General features: G+C 48.7%; 1 protein-coding gene across 1 annotated transcript; it reads right to left on the reverse strand.

Moving 5' to 3' along the window:
* Positions 1–2,357: 2,357 nt before the first annotated feature.
* Positions 2,358–26,257, reverse strand: LOC117441660 (kazal-type serine protease inhibitor domain-containing protein 1-like; the record flags this gene model as incomplete). The annotated part of the gene is made up of 3 exons (XM_034077701.1): positions 25,522–26,257; positions 17,546–17,706; positions 2,358–2,505 (listed from the first exon to the last, which is right to left on the reverse strand). Coding segments are annotated over exons 1-3 (811 nt in total), but the record flags the coding sequence as incomplete, so codon positions are not given.
* Positions 26,258–26,263: the final 6 nt, after the last annotated feature.

The raw sequence follows: 26,263 nt of genomic DNA on the forward strand, positions 1-26,263 counted from the left end.
TCTTACATGTTGAACTCAAATACCTGTACTTTCTACTTCTTACATGTTGAACTCAAATACCTGTACTTTCTACTTCTCACATGTTGAACCCAAATACCTGTACTTTCTACTTCTCTCATGTTGAACCCAAATACCTGTACTTTCTACTTCTTACATGTTGAACACTAATACCTGTACTTTCTACTTCTTACATGTTGAACTCAAATACCTGTACTTTCTACTTCTCACATGTTGAACCCAAATACCTGTACTTTCTACTTCTCACATGTTGAACCCAAATACCTGTACTTTCTACTTCTCTCATGTTGAACTCAAATACCTGTACTTTCTACTTCTTACATGTTGAACCCAAATACCTGTACTTTCTACTTCTTACATGTTGAACTCAAATACCTGTACTTTCTACTTCTTACATGTTGAACTCAAATACCTGTACTTTCTACTTCTTACATGTTGAACCCAAATACCTGTACTTTCTACTTCTCTCATGTTGAACTCAAATACCTGTACTTTCTACTTCTCTCATGTTGAACACAAATACCTGTACTTTCTACTTCTCACATGTTGAACTCAAATACCTGTACTTTCTACTTCTCTCATGTTGAACTCAAATACCTGTACTTTCTACTTCTCTCATGTTGAACACAAATACCTGTACTTTCTACTTCTCACATGTTGAACTCAAATACCTGTACTTTCTACTTCTTACATGTTGAACACAAATACCTGTACTTTCTACTTCTTACATGTTGAACACAAATACCTGTACTTTCTACTTCTTACATGTTGAACTCAAATACCTGTACTTTCTACTTCTCACATGTTGAACTCAAATACCTGTACTTTCTACTTCTCTCATGTTGAACACAAATACCTGTACTTTCTACTTCTTAAATGTTGAACACAAATACCTGTACTTTCTACTTCTCTCATGTTGAACACAAATACCTGTACTTTCTACTTCTCACATGTTGAACCCAAATACCTGTACTTTCTACTTCTTACATGTTGAACACAAATACCTGTACTTTCTACTTCTCTCATGTTGAACACAAATACCTGTACTTTCTACTTCTTACATGTTGAACACAAATACCTGTACTTTCTACTTCTCTCATGTTGAACACAAATACCTGTACTTTCTACTTCTCACATGTTGAACCCAAATACCTGTACTTTCTACTTCTTACATGTTGAACACAAATACCTGTACTTTCTACTTCTCTCATGTTGAACACAAATACCTGTACTTTCTACTTCTTACATGTTGAACACAAATACCTGTACTTTCTACTTCTCTCATGTTGAACCCAAATACCTGTACTTTCTACTTCTCACATGTTGAACTCAAATACCTGTACTTTCTACTTCTCTCATGTTGAACACAAATACCTGTACTTTCTACTTCTCTCATGTTGAACACAAATACCTGTACTTTCTACTTCTCTCATGTTGAACTCAAATACCTGTACTTTCTACTTCTTACATGTTGAGAACAAATACCTGTACTTTCTACTTCTCACATGTTGAACTCAAATACCTGTACTTTCTACTTCTCTCATGTTGAACACAAATACCTGTACTTTCTACTTCTCTCATGTTGAACTCAAATACCTGTACTTTCTACTTCTTACATGTTGAGAACAAATACCTGTACTTTCTACTTCTCACATGTTGAACTCAAATACCTGTACTTTCTACTTCTTACATGTTGAACACAAATACCTGTACTTTCTACTTCTTACATGTTGAACTCAAATACCTGTACTTTCTACTTCTCTCATGTTGAACACAAATACCTGTACTTTCTACTTCTTACATGTTGAACCCAAATACCTGTACTTTCTACTTCTTACATGTTGAACTCAAATACCTGTACTTTCTACTTCTCTCATGTTGAACTCAAATACCTGTACTTTCTACTTCTCTCATGTTGAACCCAAATACCTGTACTTTCTACTTCTTACATGTTGAACTCAAATACCTGTACTTTCTACTTCTCTCATGTTGAACTCAAATACCTGTACTTTCTACTTCTTACATGTTGAACTCAAATACCTGTACTTTCTACTTCTCTCATGTTGAACACAAATACCTGTACTTTCTACTTCTCACATGTTGAACACAAATACCTGTACTTTCTACTTCTCTCATGTTGAACCCAAATACCTGTACTTTCTACTTCTTACATGTTGAACTCAAATACCTGTACTTTCTACTTCTTACACTTTCCAAACAGGAACGATGAGTTTTGTTAACCAATAGCAGACAGACTGAGTCTTTTAGTCTGAACTGGGAGTAAACCGTCCTTCACGACGTGCTCTGGGTGAAATCCTCAGAGGAATGAGATGTCTCACCTGCTCCCAGTACTCCCAGTACAGCGGACGCAGACACCGACCCCATGTCGTTGTGAGCCACGCAGCGATAGGTCCCAGAGTCCTCTGGCCCCGCCCCCTCAATCTGCAGCCAACTAGAGAGCTCGTATTTCAGAGGCCCGCCCCTAGACTGAGGAGAGACGACAAGTCAGCATTTCATCACTTCCTGTCTCCTCTGGAAGTCAATGGTTTTCTGAATGTGTTTTTGGTTGTTATCCTGAAATAAGGTCTGTGGTTAACACAAGCTGAAGAGATTTTAACATTTTGTTCTACGACAAAAAATACATCCAAATAAAAAAAACGGAAGTTGCTAACTAGAGTCTAAATGAGACGACTAAACGTCATCACGCCCAACATTAGCCGCCTTTAGCTTAGCGGTGGTGACGTGAAGTCATGTGACCGTGCTGTAGTTCCTTTATAGCCCAGCATTAGCCTCCTTTAGCTTAGCGGTGGTGTCGTGAAGTCATGTGACCGTGCTGTAGTTCCTTTATAGCCTAACGTTAGCCACCTTTAGCTTAGCGGTGGTGACGTGAAGTCATGTGACCGTGCTGTAGTTCCTCTATAGCCCAACATTAGCCACCTTTAGCTTAGCGGTGGTGACGTGAAGTCATGTGACCGTGCTGTAGTTCCTTTAAAGCCCAACATTAGCCTCCTTTAGCTTAGCGTTGGTGACGTGAAGTCATGTGACCGTGCTGTAGTTCCTTTAAAGCCCAACATTAGCCTCCTTTAGCTTAGCGGTGGTGACGTGAAGTCATGTGACCGTGCTGTAGTTCCTTTATAGCCCAACATTAGCCACCTTTAGCTTAGCGGTGGTGACGTGAAGTCATGTGACTGTGCTGTAGTTCCTTTATAGCCCAACATTAGCCACCTTTAGCTTAGCAGTGGAGACGTGAAGTCATGTGACCGTGCTGTAGTTCCTCTATAGCCCAACATTAGCCTCATTTAGCTTAGCGGTGGGGACGTGGTGTCATGTGACCGTGCTGTAGTTCCTTTATAGCCCAACATTAGCCTCATTTAGCTTAGCGGTGGGGACGTGGTGTCATGTGACCGTGCTAAAGTTCCTTTATAGTCCAACATTAGCCTCATTTAGCTTAGCGGTGGTGACGTGAAGTCATGTGACCGTGCTGTAGTTCCTTTAAAGCCCAACATTAGCCACCTTTAGCTTAGCGATGGTGACGTGAAGTCATGTGACCGTGCTGTAGTTCCTTTATAGCCCAACATTAGCCACCTTTAGCTTAGCGGTGGTGACGTGAAGTCATGTGACCGTGCTGTAGTTCCTTTATAGGCCAACATTAGCCACCTTTAGCTTAGCGGTGGTGACGTGAAGTCATGTGACCGTGCTGTAGTTCCTTTAAAGCCCAACATTAGCCTCCTTTAGCTTAGCGTTGGTGACGTGAAGTCATGTGACCGTGCTGTAGTTCCTTTAAAGCCCAACATTAGCCTCCTTTAGCTTAGCGGTGGTGACGTGAAGTCATGTGACCGTGCTGTAGTTCCTTTATAGCCCAACATTAGCCACCTTTAGCTTAGCGGTGGTGACGTGAAGTCATGTGACTGTGCTGTAGTTCCTTTATAGCCCAACATTAGCCACCTTTAGCTTAGCAGTGGAGACGTGAAGTCATGTGACCGTGCTGTAGTTCCTCTATAGCCCAACATTAGCCTCATTTAGCTTAGCGGTGGGGACGTGGTGTCATGTGACCGTGCTGTAGTTCCTTTATAGCCCAACATTAGCCTCATTTAGCTTAGCGGTGGGGACGTGGTGTCATGTGACCGTGCTGCAGTTCCTTTATAGTCCAACATTAGCCTCATTTAGCTTAGCGGTGGTGACGTGAAGTCATGTGACCGTGCTGTAGTTCCTTTAAAGCCCAACATTAGCCACCTTTAGCTTAGCGATGGTGACGTGAAGTCATGTGACCGTGCTGTAGTTCCTTTATAGCCCAACATTAGCCTCATTTAGCTTAGCGGTGGGGACGTGGTGTCATGTGACCGTGCTGTAGTTCCTTTATAGCCCAACATTAGCCTCATTTAGCTTAGCGGTGGGGACGTGGTGTCATGTGACCGTGCTGCAGTTCCTTTATAGTCCAACATTAGCCTCATTTAGCTTAGCGGTGGTGACGTGAAGTCATGTGACCGTGCTGTAGTTCCTTTATAGCCCAGCATTAGCCACCTTTAGCTTAGCGGTGGTGACGTGAAGTCATGTGACCGTGCTGTAGTTCCTTTATAGCCCAGCATTAGCCTCCTTTAGCTTAGCGGTGGTGACGTGAAGTCATGTGACCGTGCTCTAGTTCCTTTATAGCCCAACATTAGCCTCCTTTAGCTTAGCGGTGGTGACGTGAAGTCATGTGACCGTGCTGTAGTTCCTTTATAGCCCAACGTTAGCCACCTTTAGCTTAGCGGTGGTGACGTAAAGTCATGTGACCGTGCTCTAGTTCCTTTATAGCCCAACATTAGCCTCCTTTAGCTTAGCGGTGGTGACGTGAAGTCATGTGACCGTGCTGTAGTTCCTTTATAGCCCAACATTAGCCTCCTTTAGCTTAGCGGTGGTGACGTGAAGTCATGTGACCGTGCTGTAGTTCCTTTATAGCCCAACATTAGCCACTTTTAGCTTAGCGGTGGTGACGTGAAGTCATGTGACCGTGCTGTAGTTCCTTTATAGACCAACATTAGCCACCTTTAGCTTAGCGGTGGTGCCGTGAAGTCATGTGACCGTGCTGTAGTTCCTTTATAGCCCAACATTAGCCACCTTTAGCTTAGCGGTGGAGACGTGAAGTCATGTGACTGTGCTTTAGTTCCTTTATAGCCCAACATTAGCCACCTTTAGCTTAGCGGTGGTGACGTGAAGTCATGTGACCGTGCTGTAGTTCCTTTATAGCCCAACATTAGCCACCTTTAGCTTAGCGGTGGAGACGTGAAGTCATGTGACCGTGCTTTAGTTCCTTTATAGCCCAACATTAGCCACCTTTAGCTTAGCGATGGTGACGTGAAGTCATGTGACCGTGCTGTAGTTCCTGTATAGCCCAACATTAGCCTCATTTAGCTTAGCGGTGGGGACGTGGTGTCATGTGACCGTGCTGTAGTTCCTTTATAGCCCAACATTAGCCGCCTTTAGCTTAGCGGTGGTGACATGAAGTCATGTGACCGTGCTGTAGTTCCTTTATAGCCCAACATTAGCCACCTTTAGCTTAGCAGTGGAGACGTGAAGTCATGTGACCGTGCTTTAGTTCCTTTAAAGCCCAACATTAGCCACCTTTAGCTTAGCGATGGTGACGTGAAGTCATGTGACCGTGCTGTAGTTCCTTTATAGCCCAACATTAGCCTCATTTAGCTTAGCGGTGGGGACGTGGTGTCATGTGACCGTGCTGTAGTTCCTTTATAGCCCAACATTAGCCGCCTTTAGCTTAGCGGTGGTGACGTGAAGTCATGTGACTGTGCTGTAGTTCCTTTATAGCCCAACATTAGCCACCTTTAGCTTAGCAGTGGAGACGTGAAGTCATGTGACCGTGCTGTAGTTCCTCTATAGCCCAACATTAGCCTCATTTAGCTTAGCGGTGGGGACGTGGTGTCATGTGACCGTGCTGTAGTTCCTTTATAGCCCAACATTAGCCTCATTTAGCTTAGCGGTGGGGACGTGGTGTCATGTGACCGTGCTGCAGTTCCTTTATAGTCCAACATTAGCCTCATTTAGCTTAGCGGTGGTGACGTGAAGTCATGTGACCGTGCTGTAGTTCCTTTAAAGCCCAACATTAGCCACCTTTAGCTTAGCGATGGTAACGTGAAGTCATGTGACCGTGCTGTAGTTCCTTTATAGCCCAACATTAGCCACCTTTAGCTTAGCGATGGTGACGTAAAGTCATGTGACCGTGCTGTAGTTCCTTTATAGCCCAACATTAGCCACCTTTAGCTTAGCGATGGTGACGTAAAGTCATGTGACCGTGCTGTAGTTCCTTTATAGCCCAACATTAGCCTCATTTAGCAGCTTAGCGGTGGTGACGTGAAGTCATGTGACCGTGCTGTAGTTCCTTTATAGCCCAACATTAGCCTCCTTTAGCAGCTTAGCGGTGGTGACGTGAAGTCATGTGACCGTGCTGTAGTTCCTTTATAGCCCAACATTAGCCACCTTTAGCTTAGCGATGGTGACGTAAAGTCATGTGACCGTGCTGTAGTTCCTTTATAGCCCAACATTAGCCTCATTTAGCTTAGCGGTGGTGACGTGAAGTCATGTGACCGTGCTGTAGTTCCTTTATAGCCCAACATTAGCCACCTTTAGCTTAGCGGAGGTGACGTGAAGTCATGTGACCGTGCTGCAGTTCCTTTATAGCCCAACATTAGCCACCTTTAGCTTAGCGGAGGTGACGTGAAGTCATGTGACCGTGCTGCAGTTCCTTTATAGCCCAACATTAGCCTCATTTAGCTTAGCGGTGGAGACGTGAAGTCATGTGACCGTGCTGTAGTTCCTTTATAGCCCAACATTAGCCACATTTAGCTTAGCGATGGTGACGTGAAGTCATGTGACCGTGCTGTAGTTCCTTTATAGCCCAACATTAGCCACCTTTAGCTTAGCGGTGGTGACGTGAAGTCATGTGACCGTGCTGTAGTTCCTTTATAGCCCAACATTAGCCGCCTTTAGCTTAGCGGTGGTGACGTGAAGTCATGTGACCGTGCTGTAGTTCCTTTATAGCCCAACATTAGCCTCCTTTAGCTTAGCTGTGGTGACGTGAAGTCATGTGACCGTGCTGTAGTTCCTTTATAGCCCAACATTAGCCTCCTTTAGCTTAGCGTTGGTGACGTGAAGTCATGTGACCGTGCTGTAGTTCCTTTATAGCCCAACATTAGCCTCCTTTAGCTTAGCGGTGGTAACGTGAAGTCATGTGACCGTGCTGTAGTTCCTTTATAGCCCAACATTAGCCACCTTTAGCTTAGCGATGGTGACGTAAAGTCATGTGACCGTGCTGTAGTTCCTTTATAGCCCAACATTAGCCACCTTTAGCTTAGCGATGGTGACGTAAAGTCATGTGACCGTGCTGTAGTTCCTTTATAGCCCAACATTAGCCACCTTTAGCTTAGCGGAGGTGACGTGAAGTCATGTGACCGTGCTGCAGTTCCTTTATAGCCCAACATTAGCCACCTTTAGCTTAGCGGAGGTGACGTGAAGTCATGTGACCGTGCTGCAGTTCCTTTATAGCCCAACATTAGCCTCATTTAGCTTAGCGGTGGAGACGTGAAGTCATGTGACCGTGCTGTAGTTCCTTTATAGCCCAACATTAGCCACATTTAGCTTAGCGATGGTGACGTGAAGTCATGTGACCGTGCTGTAGTTCCTTTATAGCCCAACATTAGCCACCTTTAGCTTAGCGGTGGTGACGTGAAGTCATGTGACCGTGCTGTAGTTCCTTTATAGCCCAACATTAGCCGCCTTTAGCTTAGCGGTGGTGACGTGAAGTCATGTGACCGTGCTGTAGTTCCTTTATAGCCCAACATTAGCCTCCTTTAGCTTAGCTGTGGTGACGTGAAGTCATGTGACCGTGCTGTAGTTCCTTTATAGCCCAACATTAGCCTCCTTTAGCTTAGCGTTGGTGACGTGAAGTCATGTGACCGTGCTGTAGTTCCTTTATAGCCCAACATTAGCCTCCTTTAGCTTAGCGGTGGTAACGTGAAGTCATGTGACCGTGCTGTAGTTCCTTTATAGCCCAACATTAGCCACCTTTAGCTTAGCGATGGTGACGTAAAGTCATGTGACCGTGCTGTAGTTCCTTTATAGCCCAACATTAGCCACCTTTAGCTTAGCGATGGTGACGTAAAGTCATGTGACCGTGCTGTAGTTCCTTTATAGCCCAACATTAGCCTCATTTAGCAGCTTAGCGGTGGTGACGTGAAGTCATGTGACCGTGCTGTAGTTCCTTTATAGCCCAACATTAGCCTCCTTTAGCAGCTTAGCGGTGGTGACGTGAAGTCATGTGACCGTGCTGTAGTTCCTTTATAGCCCAAAATTAGCCACCTTTAGCTTAGCGATGGTGACGTAAAGTCATGTGACCGTGCTGTAGTTCCTTTATAGCCCAACATTAGCCTCATTTAGCTTAGCGGTGGTGACGTGAAGTCATGTGACCGTGCTGTAGTTCCTTTATAGCCCAACATTAGCCACCTTTAGCTTAGCGGAGGTGACGTGAAGTCATGTGACCGTGCTGCAGTTCCTTTATAGCCCAACATTAGCCACCTTTAGCTTAGCGGAGGTGACGTGAAGTCATGTGACCGTGCTGCAGTTCCTTTATAGCCCAACATTAGCCTCATTTAGCTTAGCGGTGGAGACGTGAAGTCATGTGACCGTGCTGTAGTTCCTTTATAGCCCAACATTAGCCACATTTAGCTTAGCGGTGGTGACGTGAAGTCATGTGACCGTGCTGTAGTTCCTTTATAGCCCAGCATTAGCCTCCTTTAGCTTAGCGGTGGTGACGTGAAGTCATGTGACCGTGCTCTAGTTCCTTTATAGCCCAACATTAGCCTCCTTTAGCTTAGCGGTGGTGACGTGAAGTCATATGACCGTGCTGTAGTTCCTTTATAGCCCAACATTAGCCTCCTTTAGCTTAGCGGTGGTGACGTGAAGTCATGTGACCGTGCTGTAGTTCCTTTATAGACCAACATTAGCCACCTTTAGCTTAGCGGTGGTGATGTGAAGTCATGTGACCGTGCTGTAGTTCCTTTATAGCCCAACATTAGCCTCATTTAGCTTAGCGGTGGGGACGTGGTGTCATGTGACCGTGCTGCAGTTCCTTTATAGTCCAACATTAGCCTCATTTAGCTTAGCGGTGGGGACGTGAAGTCATGTGACCGTGCTGTAGTTCCTTTATAGCCCAACATTAGCCACCTTTAGCTTAGCGGTGGAGACGTGAAGTCATGTGACCGTGCTTTAGTTCCTTTATAGCCCAACATTAGCCACCTTTAGCTTAGCGATGGGGACGTGGTGTCATGTGACCGTGCTGTAGTTCCTTTATAGCCCAACATTAGCCTCCTTTAGCTTAGCGGTGGTGACGTGAAGTCATGTGACCGTGCTGTAGTTCCTTTATAGCCCAGCATTAGCCTCCTTTAGGTTAGCGGTGGTAACGTGAAGTCATGTGACCGTGCTCTAGTTCCTTTATAGCCCAACATTAGCCTCCTTTAGCTTAGCGGTGGTGACGTGAAGTCATGTGACCGTGCTGTAGTTCCTTTATAGCCCAGCATTAGCCTCCTTTAGCTTAGCGGTGGTGACGTGAAGTCATGTCACCATCCTCTAGTTCCTTTATAGCCCAACATTAGCCTCCTTTAGCTTAGCGGTGGTGACGTGAAGTCATGTGACCGTGCTGTAGTTCCTTTATAGCCCAACATTAGCCTCCTTTAGCTTAGCGGTGGTGACGTGAAGTCATGTGACCGTGCTGTAGTTCCTTTATAGCCCAACATTAGCCACTTTTAGTTTAGCGGTGGTGACGTGAAGTCATGTGACCGTGCTGTAGTTCCTTTGTAGCCCAACATTAGCCACCTTTAGCTTAGCGGTGGAGACGTGAAGTCATGTGACCGTGCTTTAGTTCCTTTATAGCCCAACATTAGCCACCTTTAGCTTAGCGATGGTGACGTGAAGTCATGTGACCGTGCTGTAGTTCCTGTATAGCCCAACATTAGCCTCATTTAGCTTAGCGGTGGGGACGTGGTGTCATGTGACCGTGCTGTAGTTCCTTTATAGCCCAACATTAGCCGCCTTTAGCTTAGCGGTGGTGACATGAAGTCATGTGACCGTGCTGTAGTTCCTTTATAGCCCAACATTAGCCACCTTTAGCTTAGCGGTGGTGACGTGAAGTCATGTCACCATCCTCTAGTTCCTTTATAGCCCAACATTAGCCGCCTTTAGCTTAGCGGTGGTGACGTGAAGTCATGTGACCGTGCTGTAGTTCCTTTATAGCCCAACATTAGCCTCCTTTAGCTTAGCGGTGGTGACGTGAAGTCATGTGACCGTGCTGTAGTTCCTTTATAGCCCAACATTAGCCACTTTTAGTTTAGCGGTGGTGACGTGAAGTCATGTGACCGTGCTGTAGTTCCTTTGTAGCCCAACATTAGCCACCTTTAGCTTAGCGGTGGAGACGTGAAGTCATGTGACCGTGCTTTAGTTCCTTTATAGCCCAACATTAGCCACCTTTAGCTTAGCGATGGTGACGTGAAGTCATGTGACCGTGCTGTAGTTCCTGTATAGCCCAACATTAGCCTCATTTAGCTTAGCGGTGGGGACGTGGTGTCATGTGACCGTGCTGTAGTTCCTTTATAGCCCAACATTAGCCGCCTTTAGCTTAGCGGTGGTGACATGAAGTCATGTGACCGTGCTGTAGTTCCTTTATAGCCCAACATTAGCCACCTTTAGCTTAGCGGTGGTGACGTGAAGTCATGTGACCGTGCTGTAGTTCCTTTATAGCCCAACATTAGCCGCCTTTAGCTTAGCGGTGGTGACGTGAAGTCATGTGACCGTGCTGTAGTTCCTTTATAGCCCAACATTAGCCTCCTTTAGCTTAGCGGTGGTAACGTGAAGTCATGTGACCGTGCTGTAGTTCCTTTATAGCCCAACATTAGCCACCTTTAGCTTAGCGATGGTGACGTAAAGTCATGTGACCGTGCTGTAGTTCCTTTATAGCCCAACATTAGCCTCATTTAGCAGCTTAGCGGTGGTGACGTGAAGTCATGTGACCGTGCTGTAGTTCCTTTATAGCCCAACATTAGCCACCTTTAGCTTAGCGATGGTGACGTAAAGTCATGTGACCGTGCTGTAGTTCCTTTATAGCCCAACATTAATAATAATAATAATAATGAGTTCCATTTATAAAGCACTTCATATTTGAATGCAAATCCCGAAGTGCTACAAGTAGTGAGCATGAACAGTATAAATAAACATTACACAACACGGTAGAATTAATTAAAAAGCAATAAAAAAAATAAAATAAAAATAAATAAAAATAAAAATAAAAGGGTGATAAAAATCTCTAGGCAAAGGCTCTTTTGAAGAGATGGGTTTTGAGGCCTTTTTTAAAAGCCTCCACGGTCTGTGGTGCTCTCATTTGGTCGGGGAGAGCATTCCACAGGCTGGGAGCAGCCGAGCAGAAGGCCCGGTCTCCCATAGTACGGAGCTTAGTCCTGGGGGGTTTGAGGAAATTGGAGTTGCTGGAACGGGTGGTCCGCAAGGAGGTAAGGGGGGTGAGGAGTTCCTTGAGGTAGGGAGGGGCAGTTCCATGGACACACTGGTGGGTGAGGACGGAGACCTTGAATTCGATCCTCAGTTCCACGGGTAGCCAGTGTAGTGCTTTAAGGATGGGGGTGATGTGATCATATTTGCGCACCCTCATCAGGATCCTAGCAGCGCTGTTCTGGATGTATTGGAGCTTCTGGATGCTTTTGTTAGGGATCCCGATGAGGAGCGCATTGCAGTAATCCAGCCTGGAGGAGACAAAGGCGTGGACCAGCTTTTCGTTGACCGTGCTGTAGTTCCTTTATAGCCCAACATTAGCCTCATTTAGCTTAGCGGTGGGGACGTGGTGTCATGTGACCGTGCTGTAGTTCCTTTATAGCCCAACATTAGCCTCCTTTAGCTTAGCGGTGGTGACGTGAAGTCATGTGACCGTGCTGTAGTTCCTTTATAGCCCAACATTAGCCTCATTTAGCTTAGCGGTGGGGACGTGGTGTCATGTGACCGTGCTGTAGTTCCTTTATAGCCCAACATTAGCCGCCTTTAGCTTAGCGGTGGTGACATGAAGTCATGTGACCGTGCTGTAGTTCCTTTATAGCCCAACATTAGCCACCTTTAGCTTAGCGGTGGTGACGTGAAGTCATGTGACCGTGCTGTAGTTCCTTTATAGCCCAACATTAGCCTCCTTTAGCTTAGCTGTGGTGACGTGAAGTCATGTGACCGTGCTGTAGTTCCTTTATAGCCCAACATTAGCCTCCTTTAGCTTAGCGTTGGTGACGTGAAGTCATGTGACCGTGCTGTAGTTCCTTTATAGCCCAACATTAGCCTCATTTAGCTTAGCGATGGTGACGTAAAGTCATGTGACCGTGCTGTAGTTCCTTTATAGCCCAACATTAGCCACCTTTAGCTTAGCGATGGTGACGTAAAGTCATGTGACCGTGCTGTAGTTCCTTTATAGCCCAACATTAGCCTCATTTAGCAGCTTAGCGGTGGTGACGTGAAGTCATGTGACCGTGCTGTAGTTCCTTTATAGCCCAACATTAGCCACCTTTAGCTTAGCGATGGTGACGTAAAGTCATGTGACCGTGCTGTAGTTCCTTTATAGCCCAACATTAGCCTCCTTTAGCAGCTTAGCGGTGGTGACGTGAAGTCATGTGACCGTGCTGTAGTTCCTTTATAGCCCAACATTAGCCACCTTTAGCTTAGCGATGGTGACGTAAAGTCATGTGACCGTGCTGTAGTTCCTTTATAGCCCAACATTAGCCTCATTTAGCTTAGCGGTGGTGACGTGAAGTCATGTGACCGTGCTGTAGTTCCTTTATAGCCCAACATTAGCCACCTTTAGCTTAGCGATGGTGACGTAAAGTCATGTGACCGTGCTGTAGTTCCTTTATAGCCCAACATTAGCCACCTTTAGCTTAGCGGTGGTGACGTGAAGTCATGTGACCGTGCTGTAGTTCCTTTATAGCCCAACATTAGCCACCTTTAGCTTAGCGGTGGTGACGTGAAGTCATGTGACCGTGCTGTAGTTCCTTTATAGCCCAACATTAGCCACCTTTAGCTTAGCGATGGTGACGTAAAGTCATGTGACCGTGCTGTAGTTCCTTTATAGCCCAACATTAGCCACCTTTAGCTTAGCGGTGGTGACGTGAAGTCATGTGACCGTGCTGTAGTTCCTTTATAGCCCAACATTAGCCACCTTTAGCTTAGCGGAGGTGACGTGAAGTCATGTGACCGTGCTGCAGTTCCTTTATAGCCCAACATTAGCCACCTTTAGCTTAGCGGAGGTGACGTGAAGTCATGTGACCGTGCTGCAGTTCCTTTATAGCCCAACATTAGCCTCATTTAGCTTAGCGGTGGAGACGTGAAGTCATGTGACCGTGCTGCAGTTCCTTTATAGCCCAACATTAGCCACATTTAGCTTAGCGATGGTGACGTGAAGTCATGTGACCGTGCTGTAGTTCCTTTATAGCCCAACATTAGCCTCATTTAGCTTAGCGGTGGTGACGTGAAGTCATGTGACCGTGCTGTAGTTCCTTTATAGCCCAACATTAGCCTCATTTAGCTTAGCGGTGGGGACGTGGTGTCATGTGACCGTGCTGTAGTTCCTTTATAGCCCAGCATTAGCCTCCTTTAGCTTAGCGGTGGTGACGTGAAGTCATGTGACCGTGCTCTAGTTCCTTTATAGCCCAACATTAGCCTCCTTTAGCTTAGCGGTGGTGACGTGAAGTCATGTGACCGTGCTGTAGTTCCTTTATAGCCCAGCATTAGCCTCCTTTAGCTTAGCGGTGGTGACGTGAAGTCATGTGACCGTGCTCTAGTTCCTTTATAGCCCAACATTAGCCTCCTTTAGCTTAGCGGTGGTGACGTGAAGTCATGTGACCGTGCTGTAGTTCCTTTATAGCCCAACATTAGCCTCCTTTAGCTTAGCGGTGGTGACGTGAAGTCATGTGACCGTGCTGTAGTTCCTTTATAGCCCAACATTAGCCACCTTTAGCTTAGCGGTGGTGACGTGAAGTCATGTGACCGTGCTGTAGTTCCTTTATAGCCCAACATTAGCCACCTTTAGCTTAGCGGTGGTGACGTGAAGTCATGTGACCGTGCTGTAGTTCCTTTATAGCCGAACATTAGCCTCATTTAGCTTAGCGGTGGGGACGTGGTGTCATGTGACCGTGCTGCAGTTCCTTTATAGTCCAACATTAGCCTCATTTAGCTTAGCGGTGGGGACGTGAAGTCATGTGACCGTGCTGTAGTTCCTTTATAGCCCAACATTAGCCACCTTTAGCTTAGCGGTGGAGACGTGAAGTCATGTGACCGTGCTTTAGTTCCTTTATAGCCCAACATTAGCCACCTTTAGCTTAGCGATGGGGACGTGGTGTCATGTGACCGTGCTGTAGTTCCTTTATAGCCCAACATTAGCCTCCTTTAGCTTAGCGGTGGTGACGTGAAGTCATGTGACCGTGCTGTAGTTCCTTTATAGCCCAGCATTAGCCTCCTTTAGGTTAGCGGTGGTGACGTGAAGTCATGTGACCGTGCTCTAGTTCCTTTATAGCCCAACATTAGCCTCCTTTAGCTTAGCGGTGGTGACGTGAAGTCATGTGACCGTGCTGTAGTTCCTTTATAGCCCAGCATTAGCCTCCTTTAGCTTAGCGGTGGTGACGTGAAGTCATGTCACCGTGCTCTAGTTCCTTTATAGCCCAACATTAGCCTCCTTTAGCTTAGCGGTGGTGACGTGAAGTCATGTGACCGTGCTGTAGTTCCTTTATAGCCCAACATTAGCCTCCTTTAGCTTAGCGGTGGTGACGTGAAGTCATGTGACCGTGCTGTAGTTCCTTTATAGCCCAACATTAGCCACTTTTAGCTTAGCGGTGGTGACGTGAAGTCATGTGACCGTGCTGTAATTCCTTTATAGCCCAACATTAGCCACCTTTAGCTTAGCGATGATGACGTGAAGTCATGTGACCGTGCTGTAGTTCCTGTATAGCCCAACATTAGCCTCATTTAGCTTAGCGGTGGAGACGTGGTGTCATGTGACCGTGCTGTAGTTCCTTTATAGCCCAACATTAGCCACCTTTAGCTTAGCGATGGTGACGTGAAGTCAGGTGACCGTGCTGTAGTTCCTGTATAGCCCAACATTAGCCTCATTTAGCTTAGCGGTGGGGACGTGGTGTCATGTGACCGTGCTGTAGTTCCTTTATAGCCCAACATTAGCCACCTTTAGCTTAGCGGTGGTGACGTGAAGTCATGTGACCGTGCTGTAGTTCCTTTATAGCCCAACATTAGCCGCCTTTAGCTTAGCGGTGGTGACGTGAAGTCATGTGACCGTGCTGTAGTTCCTTTATAGCCCAACATTAGCCTCCTTTAGCTTAGCGGTGGTAACGTGAAGTCATGTGACCGTGCTGTAGTTCCTTTATAGCCCAACATTAGCCACCTTTAGCTTAGCGGTGGTGACATGAAGTCATGTGACCGTGCTGTAGTTCCTTTATAGCCCAACATTAGCCACCTTTAGCTTAGCGGTGGTGACATGAAGTCATGTGACCGTGCTGTAGTTCCTTTATAGCCCAACATTAGCCACCTTTAGCTTAGCGGTGGTGACGTGAAGTCATGTGACCGTGCTGTAGTTCCTTTATAGCCCAACATTAGCCGCCTTTAGCTTAGCGGTGGTGACGTGAAGTCATGTGACCGTGCTGTAGTTCCTTCATAGCCCAACATTAGCCTCCTTTAGCTTAGCGGTGGTAACGTGAAGTCATGTGACCGTGCTGTAGTTCCTTTATAGCCCAACATTAGCCACCTTTAGCTTAGTGATGGTGACGTAAAGTCATGTGACCGTGCTGTAGTTCCTTTATAGCCCAACATTAGCCACCTTTAGCTTAGCGATGGTGACGTAAAGTCATGTGACCGTGCTGTAGTTCCTTTATAGCCCAACATTAGCCACCTTTAGCTTAGCGATGGTGACGTAAAGTCATGTGACCGTGCTGTAGTTCCTTTATAGCCCAACATTAGCCTCATTTAGCAGCTTAGCGGTGGTGACGTGAAGTCATGTGACCGTGCTGTAGTTCCTTTATAGCCCAACATTAGCCACCTTTAGCTTAGCGATGGTGACGTAAAGTCATGTGACCGTGCTGTAGTTCCTTTATAGCCCAACATTAGCCTCCTTTAGCAGCTTTGACGTGAAGTCATGTGACCGTGCTGTAGTTCCTTTATAGCCCAACATTAGCCACCTTTAGCTTAGCGATGGTGACGTAAAGTCATGTGACCGTGCTGTAGTTCCTTTATAGCCCAACATTATCCTCATTTAGCTTAGCGGTGGTGACGTGAAGTCATGTGACCGTGCTGTAGTTCCTTTATAGCCCAACATTAGCCACCTTTAGCTTAGCGATGGTGACGTAAAGTCATGTGACCGTGCTGTAGTTCCTTTATAGCCCAACATTAGCCACCTTTAGCTTAGCGGAGGTGACGTGAAGTCATGTGACCGTGCTGCAGTTCCTTTATAGCCCAACATTAGCCACCTTTAGCTTAGCGGAGGTGACGTGAAGTCATGTGACCGTGCTGCAGTTCCTTTATAGCCCAACATTAGCCTCATTTAGCTTAGCGGTGGAGACGTGAAGTCATGTGACCGTGCTGTAGTTCCTTTATAGCCCAACATTAGCCACATTTAGCTTAGCGATGGTGACGTGAAGTCATGTGACCGTGCTGTAGTTCCTTTATAGCCCAACATTAGCCTCATTTAGCTTAGCGGTGGTGACGTGAAGTCATGTGACCGTGCTGTAGTTCCTTTATAGCCCAACATTAGCCGCCTTTAGCTTAGCGGTGGTGACGTGAAGTCATGTGACCGTGCTGTAGTTCCTTTATAGCCCAACATTAGCCTCATTTAGCTTAGCGGTGGGGACGTGGTGTCATGTGACTGTGCTGTAGTTCCTTTATAGCCCAACATTAGCCTCCTTTAGCTTAGCGGTGGTGACGTGAAGTCATGTGACCGTGCTGTAGTTCCTTTATAGCCCAGCATTAGCCTCCTTTAGCTTAGCGGTGGTGACGTGAAGTCATGTGACCGTGCTCTAGTTCCTTTATAGCCCAACATTAGCCTCCTTTAGCTTAGCGGTGGTGACGTGAAGTCATGTGACCGTGCTGTAGTTCCTTTATAGCCCAACATTAGCCACTTTTAGCTTAGCGGTGGTGACGTGAAGTCATGTGACCGTGCTGTATCATAAACGTTTGTTTGACTCTGAAATAATCCAAAATCACATGGAGAAATCCCATTGGACCAGGGAGATGCTGCCTTCAGGGTCTAACACAGAAATACAAAATCCCTGCACCGCTCTGTTGGTTACTGCACTTTTGTATCAGTTCTATTAGTTATTTGTTCTATATATATATGCATGTCGCTCCGTTGGAGGAGGACTTCAGTTTTTCATTGTCACATCTACACCGCAGCCGCTACATGATGATAAAGCTTTGAAACTTGAAACTACAGGTGGACGCTCACCTGTACTGAGATGTGGGGGTCGTCCCCGGGCAGCACCACGTCCCGGCCCTCCTTCCTCCACTCCACCAGAGCCATCGGGAATGCAAAGACCTCGCAGAGGAAGGCCAGGCTACTTCCTGTCCCGTTCACCTGGCTGTGGGGGGGCACCTTGATGATGGGGACTGGGGGGGGGGGTAAGGGATTTATATATTAAAGCTCTCCTATTATCCTGTTGTTCATCAATACATCACAGCTCTCAGATATATACAGAGCCTGTCTCTGATTGGCTGAAACACCAAACAGATCATTGCAGCATTACCCATAATCCCCTCTGTTTCAGCCCCGTTTCCAAAGTGCTGATTCTCTGTCTGTTGCTTCAGATGAAAACAAGGAGCCCCTCCCCACGCCCCTCTGAGAGACATCTGGAGACAAAGAACTTAGTAGCCGCTTTCACACCAAGTACTTTGTCGTACTTGTTCCCCGTACTCTTTAGTCCCTTGAACTTTCTAGCAGATCGCGTTCTCACCGGAATAAGTCCCTGAGGGAGGATGAGGCCAATGAAGCCGCTGACGCCACTTCCTCTTCTTCTTCTGCTTTGGGTTTACTGGCAGGTTTACGTTGTGGTGGTTTACCTGCTATGTATTAAGGTGTGTCTGCTGCGGAGCCTATTGCCTAAAAAGGCAGACAGGTTAGGGGGTGGGGGGGGGAAGTAGGGGAAACTATTAAACTAACTATACAGTGGGGAAAAAGGTGCATTTTGAGGGCTTTTTTGAAAATGTCCAGGGTTGGGGCTGCGCATCACTCTCAGTCACCAATGGTAATGGTTAGATGGATTTTAGGAACTTCGCCTCGATCCTATTGGCTCTAGCGGTTAGAAAGAGGTGTCAATCATCAAAATCGACCGATGGGTTCCAGAGATATGGAGAATCCACCCAAACGACCCCAGAGTCGGGTCTCTTGATACGGGGTACTTTGATTCGCCCATCCCTTCATCCGAGGGTGGTCTTCACTATAAGTCATGTTTTCTTTGGACGGACACTATTTATATGTTTTTACCGTGTTCAATCTGAATTCACTATAACATAAAAACATCTATATTGATTCTGACTCTTCTACATCCAACTCACCGGTTTATCGTTACTTTGAGAATAAAGATTATTAATTTAACCCTTTTAGAAGATATGGTCATTTGTTCTGGGAAAGTCCTTTTGGAGCCTGAGGCCTGAACAACAGGCTCGGGGCTGAACAGTGCTACTTCCTTCCTTCCTCTGTCCTCGCGGTGCTACTTCCTTCCTTCCTCTGTCCTCGCGGTGCTACTTCCTTCCTTCCTCTGTCCTCGCGGTGCTACTTCCTTCCTTCCTCTGTCCTCACGGTGCTACTTCCTTCCTTCCTCTGTCCTCACGGTGCTAATTCCTTCCTTCCTCTGTCCTCGCGGTGCTACTTCCTTCCTTCCTCTGTCCTCGCGGTGCTACTTCCTTCCTTCCTCTGTCCTCGCGGTGCTACTTCCTTCCTTCCTCTGTCCTCGCGGTGCTACTTCCTTCCTTCCTCTGTCCTCGCGGTGCTACTTCCTTCCTTCCTCTGTCCTCGCGGTGCTACTTCCTTCCTTCCTCTGTCCTCCCGGTGCTACTTCCTTCCTTCCTCTGTCCTCACGGTGCTACTTCCTCGCGGTGCTACTTCCTTCCTTCCTCTGTCCTCACGGTGCTAATTCCTTCCTTCCTCTGTCCTCGCGGTGCTACTTCCTTCCTTCCTCTGTCCTCGCGGTGCTACTTCCTTCCTTCCTCTGTCCTCGCGGTGCTACTTCCTTCCTTCCTCTGTCCTCGCGGTGCTACTTCCTTCCTTCCTCTGTCCTCCCAGTGCTACTTCCTTCCTTCCTCTGTCCTCACGGTGCTACTTCCTCGCGGTGCTACTTCCTTCCTTCCTCTGTCCTCACGGTGCTAATTCCTTCCTTCCTCTGTCCTCGCGGTGCTACTTCCTTCCTTCCTCTGTCCTCGCGGTGCTACTTCCTTCCTTCCTCTGTCCTCGCGGTGCTACTTCCTTCCTTCCTCTGTCCTCGCGGTGCTACTTCCTTCCTTCCTCTGTCCTCGCGGTGCTACTTCCTTCCTTCCTCTGTCCTCCCGGTGCTACTTCCTTCCTTCCTCTGTCCTCACGGTGCTACTTCCTCGCGGTGCTACTTCCTTCCTTCCTCTGTCCTCACGGTGCTAATTCCTTCCTTCCTCTGTCCTCGCGGTGCTACTTCCTTCCTTCCTCTGTCCTCGCGGTGCTACTTCCTTCCTTCCTCTGTCCTCGCGGTGCTACTTCCTTCCTTCCTCTGTCCTCGCGGTGCTACTTCCTTCCTTCCTCTGTCCTCCCGGTGCTACTTCCTTCCTTCCTCTGTCCTCCCGGTGCTACTTCCTTCCTTCCTCTGTCCTCACGGTGCTACTTCCTCGCGGTGCTACTTCCTTCCTTCCTCTGTCCTCACGGTGCTACTTCCTTCCTTCCTCTGTCCTCACGGTGCTAATTCCTTCCTTCCTCTGTCCTCACGGTGCTACTTCCTTCCTTCCTCTGTCCTCACGGTGCTACTTCCTTCCTTCCTCTGTCCTCACGGTGCTACTTCCTTCCTTCCTCTGTCCTCACGGTGCTACTTCCTTCCTTCCTCTGTCCTCACGGTGCTACTTCCTTCCTTCCTCTGTCCACACGGTGCTACTTCCTTCCTTCCTCTGTCCTCACGGTGCTACTTCCTTCCTTCCTCTGTCCTCACGGTGCTACTTCCTTCCTTCCTCTGTCCTCACGGTGCTACTTCCTTCCTTCCTCTGTCCTCACGGTGCTACTTCCTTCCTCTGTCCTCACGGTGCTACTTCCTTTCTTCCTCTGTCCTCACAGTGCTACTTCCTTCCTTCCTCTGTCCTCACAGTACTACTTCCTTCCTTCCTCTGTCCTCACGGTGCTACTTCCTTCCTTCCTCTGTCCTCACGGTACTACTTCCTTCCTTCCTCTGTCCTCACGGTGCTACTTCCTTCCTTCCTCTGTCCTCACGGTGCTACTTCCTTCCTTCCTCTGTCCTCACGGTGCTACTTCCTTCCTTCCTCTGTCCTCACAGTGCTACTTCCTTCCTTCCTCTGTCCTCACGGTGCTACTTCCTTCCTCTGTCCTCACGGTGCTACTTCCTTTCTTCCTCTGTCCTCACAGTGCTACTTCCTTCCTTCCTCTGTCCTCACAGTGCTACTTCCTTCCTTCCTCTGTCCTCACGGTGCTACTTCCTTTCTTCCTCTGTCCTCACAGTGCTACTTCCTTCCTTCCTCTGTCCTCACGGTGCTACTTCCTTCCTTCCTCTGTCCTCACGGTGCTACTTCCTTCCTTCCTCTGTCCTCACGGTGCTACTTCCTTCCTTCCTCTGTCCTCACGGTGCTACTTCCTCTGTCCTCACAGTGCTACTTCCTTCCTTCCTCTGTCCTCACGGTGCTACTTCCTTCCTCTGTCCTCACGGTGCTACTTCCTCTGTCCTCACAGTGCTACTTCCTTCCTTCCTCTGTCCTCACGGTGCTACGTCCTTCCTCTGTCCTCACGGTGCTACTTCCTCTGTCCTCACAGTGCTACTTCCTTCCTTCCTCTGTCCTCACGGTGCTACTTCCTGAAGAACAGTGGCTTTAGTTCTCCGTCCATCAGGACCCTCAGTGCTGACGGTGCCATTACTTGAGAGCAATGGAAGCTGCTTAGCTGTTTGTCAGAGCATGTGTTCTGCTTCATCTGTTGTTGTTGTTGTTGTTGTTGTTGTTGTTGTCGTTGGTGTTTCCGCTTTGGGTCTCTTTGGCTTTAATAGCTTGGCAGTGTGGTGACGGCGCTGAGCAAAGCGAGGGATGGCTCTGAGCCACTCAGCAGCTTTCTTTAGAAGGATGTGAACTCCCTCTTCAGCGTCCCCATTTCCCTGTGGATGGTGAGGACCCGAGGTCACACTCTCTGCTGTGGAAGCACGGTCCGTTGCCCCTCACGACTGCGTTACGACGCATGTTGATGATGAGATGATAGTAGTGCCACTTCAGGAAAGCTGAGTAATAGTCAACGACCCCTAGATAGTCTTCACCTTTGAGATGAAACCAGTCCACCCAGCGTCACCCCGTGGTGCTGTGGCACGTCAGCCACCACGCGCTCTTCAGTCTGTGTGTCGGGCATCTGTCACACGCACCCTCAGTCTCTCCGTGTCTTCATTTACTCCAGAACAGAAAACACCGTCTCTCCCCGTCTTTTGCATTTTCACACCCAGATGACCTTCATGTGTCCTTTGTGGCACTTCCTGTCTCAATGCGTGTGGAATGACAGTCCTGTGTGTTTCAGCGATGGTCCATCCAGGGCTCGGTCCATCCAGGGCTCGGTCCATCCAGGGCTCGGTCCATCCAGGGCTCGGTCCATCCAGGACTCGGTCCATCCCGGACTCGGTCCATCCAGGGCTCGGTCCATCCAGGACTCGGTCCATCCCGGACTCGGTCCATCCAGGGCTCGGTCCATCCAGGACTCGGTCCATCCCGGACTCGGTCCATCCAGGGCTCGGTCCATCCAGGACTCGGTCCATCCAGGGCTCGGTCCATCCAGGACTCGGTCCATCCAGGGCTCGGTCCATCCAGGGCTCGGTCCATCCAGGACTCGGTCCATCCCGGACTCGGTCCATCCAGGGCTCGGTCCATCCCGGACTCGGTCCATCCAGGGCTCGGTCCATCCAGGGCTCGGTCCATCCAGGACTCGGTCCATCCAGGGCTCGGTCCATCCAGGACTCGGTCCATCCCGGACTCGGTCCATCCAGGGCTCGGTCCATCCCGGACTCGGTCCATCCAGGGCTCGGTCCATCCAGGGCTCGGTCCATCCAGGGCTCGGTCCATCCCGGACTCGGTCCATCCAGGGCTCGGTCCATCCAGGGCTCGGTCCATCCAGGGCTCGGTCCATCCCGGACTCGGTCCATCCAGGGCTCGGTCCATCCAGGGCTCGGTCCATCCCGGACTCGGTCCATCCAGGGCTCGGTCCATCCAGGGCTCGGTCCATCCCGGGCTCGGTCCATCCAGGGCTCGGTCCATCCAGGACTCGGGTCACCTCTGATGTGGCAGGAGAGCGGACCGGAACCTACAGGCCGTCCATTCTGCATATGTGCGATGACGCACTGCAGCTCCGTGTCCTTGCTGTTTCCTCAGCTGTCTGTCTGACCTGGTGTCTGATACAGGCAGCGCAGCAGACACCATGTTCACATGACTTCTCACATCCTCCTCAGTCGTACTCACATAACCCACTGTCAAGTATCAGGTGCTCTCCAGGTGTGGAGATCAGCTCAAAGTCATATCTCTGCATCCTCATCATGAGACGCTGTGTCCTTGGTGTCATTTCACCTCCATTCTTTTTACTGATGGACACAAGTGGACGATGATCTGTCTCCACTGTGAGCGAAGCTAGGCCACACAGAGCTGGAACTCCTCCAAGCCATAAGCCAGTCCCAGATACTCTGTTTCTATCTGAGCACATCTGCACTCAGTCTGAGTGACCTGGATGCTTAGGCCATGGTTTCAACGCTCGCCTTCAACGTGTAGCACTGCGCCTATTCCATCCTTTGAAGCATCCTCTTTGTTGGGTCAAAGAACGTCGATACAGGTGCAGAGTGTCTGTCTGAGTGTTTCCACTCATGTTTGACTGTCCGTTTAAACTCGTGTTCTTCGTGCCGGCGCTCACGGATGCAAGATGTCTTTCAGGTTTGGAGTAAATGTCCCTATGAAGTTGACCATCCCCATAGTGCGAAGTACACCTGTCTGTGGGCCGTGCGGATCCTGTATGGCTCTGATCTCCTCTTGGTCAGCTTGTGCATGCGCTGCAGGAGAGCCCCACACAGTGATGTCATCAACATGTGCTCCCCTCAGTGATGTCATCAACATGTGCTCGAACACCGTCCGGCCCCTCAGTGATGTCATCAACATGTGCTCGAACACCGTCCGGCCCCTCAGTGATGTCATCAACATGTGCTCAAACACCGTCCGGCCCCTCAGTGATGTCATCAACATGTGCTCAAACACCGTCCGGCCCCTCAGTGATGTCATCAACATGTGCTCGAACACCGTCCGGCCCCTCAGTGATGTCATCAACATGTGCTCCCCTCAGTGATGTCATCAACATGTGCTGGAACACCGTCCGGCCCCTCAGTGATGTCATCAACATGTGCTCGAACACCGTCCGGCCCCTCAGTGATGTCATCAACATGTGCTCGAACACCGTCCGGCCCCTCAGTGATGTCATCAACATGTGCTCAAACACCGTCCGGCCCCTCAGTGATGTCATCAACATGTGCTCAAACACCGTCCGGCCCCTCAGTGATGTCATCAACATGTGCTCAAACACCGTCCGGCCCCTCAGTGATGTCATCAACATGTGCTGGAACACCGTCCGGCCCCTCAGTGATGTCATCAACATGCTTACAGACTTTCCTTTCCTCCTCTCGTTTCCTTGTGAGAGCACTGCTGAGCAAAATGGTTCTGGCAGCGAGAGCATTGTTCCCAGAAGCCGGACGCTGAGTGGTTCGTGCTTCGAGCTGAAGTCCCTTCTTCCGACCGCTGCGTGCGCCGCGACTGTGCGCGCCGCGACTGTGCGCGCCATTTGCCTTGGCCGGAGGCACCAACTGCTGCGCCATCACTCACGTTAGCCGCGCCCGCCATCTCGCTGAAAGTCCCGACGTGCATTTGGGACAGCTCGCTTGCATGGCAGATCTTACAGCTGCTTCACCTGTCGGCTCCGTTTCCCTTAGCAACCGTTGTCTGCCCTGTTTATCCTCCACGCCAAAGACGCTCTGGTCCCGTATCCTGGAGTCCCTCAGCGGAGCAGAGTGGCACGACTTTCAGCTTCAGGTCGGAAAGCTATCAGAAGGCTCATGCTGCGGCACACGGTGTCTCTCTATGCCTCCTTCTCTCTGGGAGAGCACTTCATCCAGCGTGTCCTCAGCCTGCTCTCCACACCACGCAGTGGACACTTCCACCGCCTGTGGGGCTGCTATAGTTAGCAGTAGCGCTACCTTCCTAGCATCCGCTGAGCTTCCCGTCCCACGGCCGTGATGTAAAGCTGGAACTGTGCTTGAAGGTCCGCCAGTTGCTGTCGACATTTCCCGAAAGTCTCAGCGTCTCCGGTGGCTTTAAAGAAAGTCTCAGCGTCTCCGGTGGCTTTAAAGAAAGTCTCAGCGTCTCCGGTGGCTTTAAAGAAAGTCTCAGCGTCTCCGGTGGCTCTAAAGAAAGTCTCAGCGTCTCCGGTGGCTTTAAAGAAAGTCTCAGCGTCTCCGGTGGCTTTAAAGAAAGTCTCAGCGTCTCCGGTGGCTTTAAAGAAAGTCTCAGCGTCTCCGGTGGCTTTAAAGAAAGTCTCAGCGTCTCCGGTGGCTTTAAAGGATCCAACTCCTCACCTAATGTTTTTATTTGACTTCATCGTGTGCTCGTGGTACCATGTTTTGTTCGTTGGTCTATTAAGGAACCGATTTAAACATAGGACACAACTGTGTGGCGACACCTTGTGGTAGGAGTGTGTATTTATCTAATCAACACATCTGCTGGAGGCTATTTTTATTGTATGTACAGCTCTTTGGCTCAAAACAAAAAGCCTTTATAAATGTGATATAAATAAAACCTGATTTGATTTAAAAAACTCTGAGATAAAATCACACATTTACAGATTATTTTTACTGGATTTGTGTGTTTATAATACATTTACTCGAGTTCTGTTCTTACATGCAATGTTGAGGCACTTGGGATGGAGCTTTTTGAAATGAAATTTGGCACTGAAATATATTTCATTCTAGATTAACATTCATCAGAGGAGAATCACATCGGAAGGAAACATGTTTTTATTTCCAGTGCAGACAGACTGATGATGCAGCAGGACTACAAGTGAATGCATAATGAAGTAAGATATTAAAATGACAATACATGGATTACGCAAAATGTCTTAAAGGTGATGCGCAGTGTGTGATGCGCAGTGTGAGATGCGCAGTGTAAGATGCGCAGTGTGCGTCTCACCTGTCCGGCACGGCCCACCCACTCTGATCTGCAGCTCTGGTCTGCTGAAGGCCGCCTCTCTGAACTGACACATGTTGAAGTAAGTGGCTCCGTCAGATCCACACACCGCCTCCTGCTCCTCACACACACACACATCCTCCTCCTCCTCCTCTTCCTCTCCTCCTGCAGGATCCTTCTCGCACCGCAGCCCGGCCCCGCACAGCCCGGCCCGCCTCCCCTCGCTCCAGCCCCCCGGGGGGTCGCAGGCCTGACCCTCCAGGTTCCCACACTCCTGGCAGCAGTTGCAGGAGTCGGGAACCACGCCGGCCCTGCATCCCCTTGTTTCCGGGCACAGATCGGCCTCACACGGCCCGCAAACCCCCCATTGCTCCTCCTCCAGCAGCAGCGGGTCGGAGGAGGAGAAGAGGCCGGGCGGCAGGGCGCTAAAGCCGGGTAACTGAGTGGGGAGGGTCCGGCATGTGTGGAGCATGAGAGACAGGAGCAGCATCACCACCAGGGGCATTTTAACTTCGTAAGACCCCAAAACAGCGTCTCTGAAGCGGGGCAGGTGGTGGTGCGTCCTCCGGTGCGAATCCAGAACCAGAACCAGACCGACTGTCAGCGAGTTCAACCCGACCCTTCACACTCCTCACCGGGGGAAACTCAGGGGGAACTCCGGGGGGAAAAGTTAAAACAAAAAAGATAGAACAAAAAAAAATCTTTTTCTGGCTTCTCTTTAAAAGTGTTTCCTGTGAACGTGTTT

The sequence above is a fragment of the Pseudochaenichthys georgianus genome, unplaced genomic scaffold (genome assembly GCF_902827115.2).
Source record: "Pseudochaenichthys georgianus unplaced genomic scaffold, fPseGeo1.2 scaffold_1867_arrow_ctg1, whole genome shotgun sequence".
NCBI classification, from domain to species: Eukaryota; Metazoa; Chordata; class Actinopteri; order Perciformes; family Channichthyidae; genus Pseudochaenichthys; species Pseudochaenichthys georgianus.